This window comes from Morone saxatilis, unplaced genomic scaffold, assembly GCF_004916995.1.
Source record: "Morone saxatilis isolate NCDOM2014 unplaced genomic scaffold, NCSU_SB_2.0 Contig19, whole genome shotgun sequence".
NCBI classification, from domain to species: domain Eukaryota; kingdom Metazoa; phylum Chordata; class Actinopteri; family Moronidae; genus Morone; species Morone saxatilis.
The window spans coordinates 25,116,630-25,121,740 of record NW_023339751.1 but is presented as its reverse complement, the minus strand read 5'-3'; the positions used below and the strand labels follow the sequence as shown (position 1 = coordinate 25,121,740).

The window sequence follows — 5,111 nt, the reverse complement described above, 5'->3', positions numbered from 1 at the left end:
CGCCATGGATTAAAGGATTGTGGTGTCCAAGTCTCTGACAATACTAATACTGATACTAAAATACAATATGCTATTCTTACCATACATTTATATTTTTCTGTATGTTGATCATCGTGGATCATGTGTAAAATTAGGCTATTATTGATGTATGTATTAACTGATTATTAAATATCAGATGTGCTGGTATAAAGCAAGTAGGTGGCCAACATGGTTGCAGTTAGGAATGTTTCTTTGCAAGTAGAGCTATATAATATATAAAACATGATGGAATATAAACATGGTAGAATAAATAAAAGGCTTTTTTATTAAGATATGTTTTAAACAGTGATTTAAAAGATGTCACTGATTCAGCAAGCCTCAGACCCTTGGACAGTTCCAGAAGAGGGCAGTTCTAACTGCAAAAGCACAGTACCTTTTGATCCCAAGCCTGGACTTAGGAACAGCCAGCATAGCCCAATTTTCTATTCCCCACATATCTCTGCTGTTGTGAGATAGGTTGGGGTTGGAGCCGAGAAAGTGACTTTTGGTTTTTTAAGTTTGGATAAGGAAGACTTCTGAAGCTGCCATGTTTTTAACTTTTGTTTTTGGTGGTGTGTGTGTGTTACAGACTCCCTGAGTGAGGCTCTAAAGGCGATCAGTGTAAGCACAGAGCTGATTGAGGAGGAGCTCAAGCCTCATTTGGACACAGTGCTGGCTGCTCTGTTGGAGAAGAGTAAGTAATGCACCGGCACACACACACCTACCTTGCACCCATCCATACATTTACTCCGGCCTATCATCCTGTTCCAGATGGTCATCAAACAGAATACCACCTCACACAGCTCAGCACATGTTAGTTATTTCCACCATGATGACCTTATTTTATCGTGCTTTTATTGAATCAATCTTTTTCTTTGGTGTCATGGTTCAGAAACGCCCTCAATCAAATTTTGTAGTAGGCTTATTGGTGAGTCACAGCTTAACCCAGAATCAGGGGCATTTCCAGAAGAGGGGCCTGGGGTGCTACCCCTGAAATCTGATTGGCCACCCCAAATGCCACCCCATTATCCTTTGCTTTTCCACTCCCACTGTCTTTCAGAAGCTGTAGCAGGTTACTTTTAAAGAGTGAAGACACTGGTATCATATGAAACTAGATGACATAACACATCCATTGGCACCAACATGTTGTAGCTAGCATATTGGAAAGGGGGCTCAATAATGCTCCAAATTTAGGCTATACTTTGGCGATGGAAAAACTTTCAAAGCATGGCCATTTTCAATGGGATCCCTTGACCTCTGACCTCAAGATATCTGAATGAAAAACTGGGCTCTATGGGTAGGGCTCCTCTTTCCACACATGCCCACTTTATGCTAATCCCATGCCATTTTAGGCAAAAAACATGCAGTTTTTTTTGCATGTAGCATACTGTGTTCCATAAACAGTCTTGGAATTGTGTAAATTGGGAATGGAACTGGGACTGGAAAGCTGAAACACATACTTTATGCCACCCCTGCATAAGTTAGTCTGGAAAGTCTGGAAACGCCCTTGCCCAGAGTCCTCATGTAGCAGAGAGTTGCAGCAGATAACCAGTTTCATTTTAAATGATGACTCCCACCCTCTGCACAGTGAATTTCAGCTTCTTCCTTCTGGGCAGAGGTTTACAATCCCAAGATGTAGAACAAAGCAGTATAAAAATAACTGTCATTCAGATCAACAAGTTGTGGCAGAGAGTTTTTCTTGTGTTCTTTCTTTGTGTATTTTTTACCTTCCTTATTTATTCTAGTGTTTTTTTATTGTTCTCTCTTTGTAAGTCCTGATTTTTAGAGACTTGAGCCCCTTTATCTTTTATCTTTATCTTTATCATGTTTGTATCATCTTGTGTATTGTAGTTGTTTGTTGTTTTTATAATTTTGCCGAGAGGAATGCCTTGTCTTTTACTGCAAACCGAATCTAACTATAGGTACAAATAAAGTAACCTTAACCTTGACCTTGATTCTTCAAAGAAACTGAGACTTTTTCAGACATGTGACCAAGATGTAAAATTGCCATCATATATGTTGTATATGTAACAAGGTGCATGTCTAAAGGATGCTTTACATTAGAGCTTTGATTCTCTGCCCGAACGGGCCCTGATGGGACCCAATTTTTCATTATATTTATTATATATTTAATATTTTATCAATAATGCATGCGACTGTAATTAGCAAATGTATTATTTATCTGTTTAAATAATCATATGTACTGTATTATATGCCCAATGTAGTTTCCTTTAGCTTATTATAAACGATTCACTATTACTATTACTATCTATTTTAATAAGAACCCACAGAACATTTTCAGGCTTGGGTTGGGTCGCACCTGATTTTGATATTTACCTGATATTTGGTCCTGATCAAAACTTTACTTTACATTAACCTGGAAGGGGTGACACAATTGGTCTGTTAGACTGTCTACTGTGGCAGTAGAGAAAAGGTGCAGAGGCCACCAAAAAAAACATTTTTTAATGCAACCACTAGGAGGCTTTACTGTGTAAACTGAAAACTGCTTCACATATCTGTTGTATATGCTGTGGATATCCTCTGAGGTTTTGGATTCTGTGTCCACAGAGAAAGATGCTGCTGTTGAAGTTGCCAAAAGTGGGATTCTACCCACGCTGGCTCAGGCCTTACGGGGTAAAAGCAGCCTGAGCTGCCAGGTGGCTTTGGTGGTGGCAGAGATGGCCCGAGAAGGTAGGATACTGCTACACTTGTTATGTTCTTTGATAATATGAAACATTTGAAAAATATTTGAATATTTTAGAGGAGTACTACACCAGTGTGATATGTGTTCAGTAGCCATTAGGGCTTTCTCTTACCACCACAGCTCTTTACTGCCCTAATACTGTCAACAAAAGGTCTATTTAGTGGCCCATCTAGAGCCTTCGATGGTTCCCATGGTAACTGGATTAGAAATACTTTATTGATCGCTGGGGGGAAATTGGTTGCATGGCGGTTGCTAAACAAAGACATTGTAAGAAATAGGAATAGTAGTAGGAACTTTAAATATGTACATTATATTACAATAAATAACAACAATATATATATCCTCACTTATGAGAATATTCACGATTATCTTGATAATAAAAATTCACTACAATACACCTATCTGAATGTTTTTTATTGCCATATGCAATAATATTGTATATCGTCTGATCCCAAAGCGAGTTTCGCCAGTTGTCATAGAGCTGTAAAGCAGGCTCTTTAAGGACTTCTCATTTATGTTGCCTAAATATTGTTTGACTGACACACAGTTGTATGCGGTCTCATCAATATATTCACAAATTATATGCCTTTTGTGAGTAATTAAAGTGAAAAAATGAAAGTTTCTTCTTTGCTGGTTTTTATATATAAAACACTGGTTCAAGCAGATCTAGTGCATGGAATATTTACTGTAACACTATATATACTGTATACATGGGTGTTGGAAGCAGGGGGGCTGAGGGGGCTGCAGCACCCCCTAAAATCTGGTACAAAGAAAACCATTAGTTCATAAAAATGTTCAAACTTGACTTGCAGGGAAGAGATTTTACCTTGTTTTGCATCCATCTTCATCAAAAAAAAAAAAAAAAGATTTGGGTAAAATGTTGTTAATAACAATTAAATAGATTATAAATTATCCTGGCCATTCAGATTAATGTAAAAGCTGTGAATGTCATGTAATTAGCATTCAGTGTGACGTCCTTACATAGACAGACTTTCTCTAACTGTCCTGACTGTATATGAAAATGTGTCACAGTATAGTGGGGAATTCATATTTTGTAGAATTATTCTACATATTCCTATATTCAGGTGATTACACATTAATGGACATAGGTATGAATGTTATATTACAGATCCTCCTAAATGTTACACACTGGACCTTAAAGGGGGCATTTAAGGGACATACTGAGTTCAGGAGGTAATATTTTATCATTGTGGGTGTTATAGCTGCAGTCAGGGAGCCGTGCATTGAGGTGGGCCTGGTGAAGGTGCTGGTTCCCCACCTGAACAGCAATGACCAGGAAATGCTGCTGAACACCGGCAGGGCTATCGGACGCATCTGCTTCGACAACTGTGAGTTGGTCTGACAATGTTGGTTCAGTCAGTAGGGTTCACTGATGACAGATTTAAATAGGTACTTTGTGTATGGCTTATAATCCTAAAATGTAAAATTACCTTTTATTATAGCTCGGTTTAATTTGAATTTTCCTTTCCACAAACAAACACACCAAACACAAAGTTAAAAACAAACAAAATAATAAAATACTGTGTCTATATCTCATCACTGTGCCACTTTACCCTTTCCACTCTCTCTGTCTGACCTCAGCATACCAACAGGACCAGTTAGTCCAGAGTGGAGTAATCCCCAGACTGGTGTCCATAATAAGGGAGTATCCAGAGAACGACCCCCTGGTCAACGTCTGCCTGCTGGCCCTCTGTAACCTGGCTGACATGGGTGATTATTTTGTAATTGTATTTATTATAGTAATTAATTATAAATTTGCTGTAATTTGAATCACGTCGTCTTAGTAATTAGACATGTTCTTCACAGATGCAGGGTTGTCATTTAACTTTGCTGTGCTGTGCTGTGCTGTGCATGTTCTATCACTTATTTACACCGGTTGTGTACAGTGCCAAGAGAAATCAAGAACAAACAAACAAATACAGATCTGGCTTTAGTCATTCTTCTGTGCTTCCCCAACTCATTTCATTGCAGAATATGTAAAACAATGTGCCAGAGCTTACACAGCAATGTCATCAGGATAAAGGAACCAAACCCTGTCCCAAAAGAAGATAGGTCAGCACTGTTATGAAATGTTTAAAAAAGCCATATTATGCTTTTGGGTTATTTCCTATGCTTTATTGCGTTATATAGATTTTTTTGTGCATATAAAAGGGACTGAAAAGGGACAAAAGCCAAAGTGAGTTACTGTCTCCCACACTGCCTGACACCTTGTTTGAATTCAGTCTGTTCTTGCATTAAATGGTATATGGACCTGTACTTGTATAGTTGTACTTCCGACCACTCAAAGCGCTTTTTTACACTACGTGCCACATTCACCCTTTCACACACATTCACTCAGCAATGGCAAAGTCCATCGAACAGAAACTAA

At 38.4% G+C, this 5,111-nt stretch overlaps 1 protein-coding gene across 1 annotated transcript in view; it reads left to right on the top strand.

The window, feature by feature from the left end:
• Positions 1–5,111, top strand: part of si:dkey-191g9.5 (rap1 GTPase-GDP dissociation stimulator 1) — a 25,175-nt gene that overhangs the window by 13,430 nt on the left and 6,634 nt on the right. Inside the window, exons 3-6 of the mRNA XM_035663066.1 lie at positions 561–712; positions 2,587–2,709; positions 3,946–4,071; positions 4,325–4,453. Of these exons, the coding sequence (XP_035518959.1) occupies positions 561–712; positions 2,587–2,709; positions 3,946–4,071; positions 4,325–4,453 (530 nt within the window). The remainder of the gene's footprint in view (positions 1–560; positions 713–2,586; positions 2,710–3,945; positions 4,072–4,324; positions 4,454–5,111) is intronic.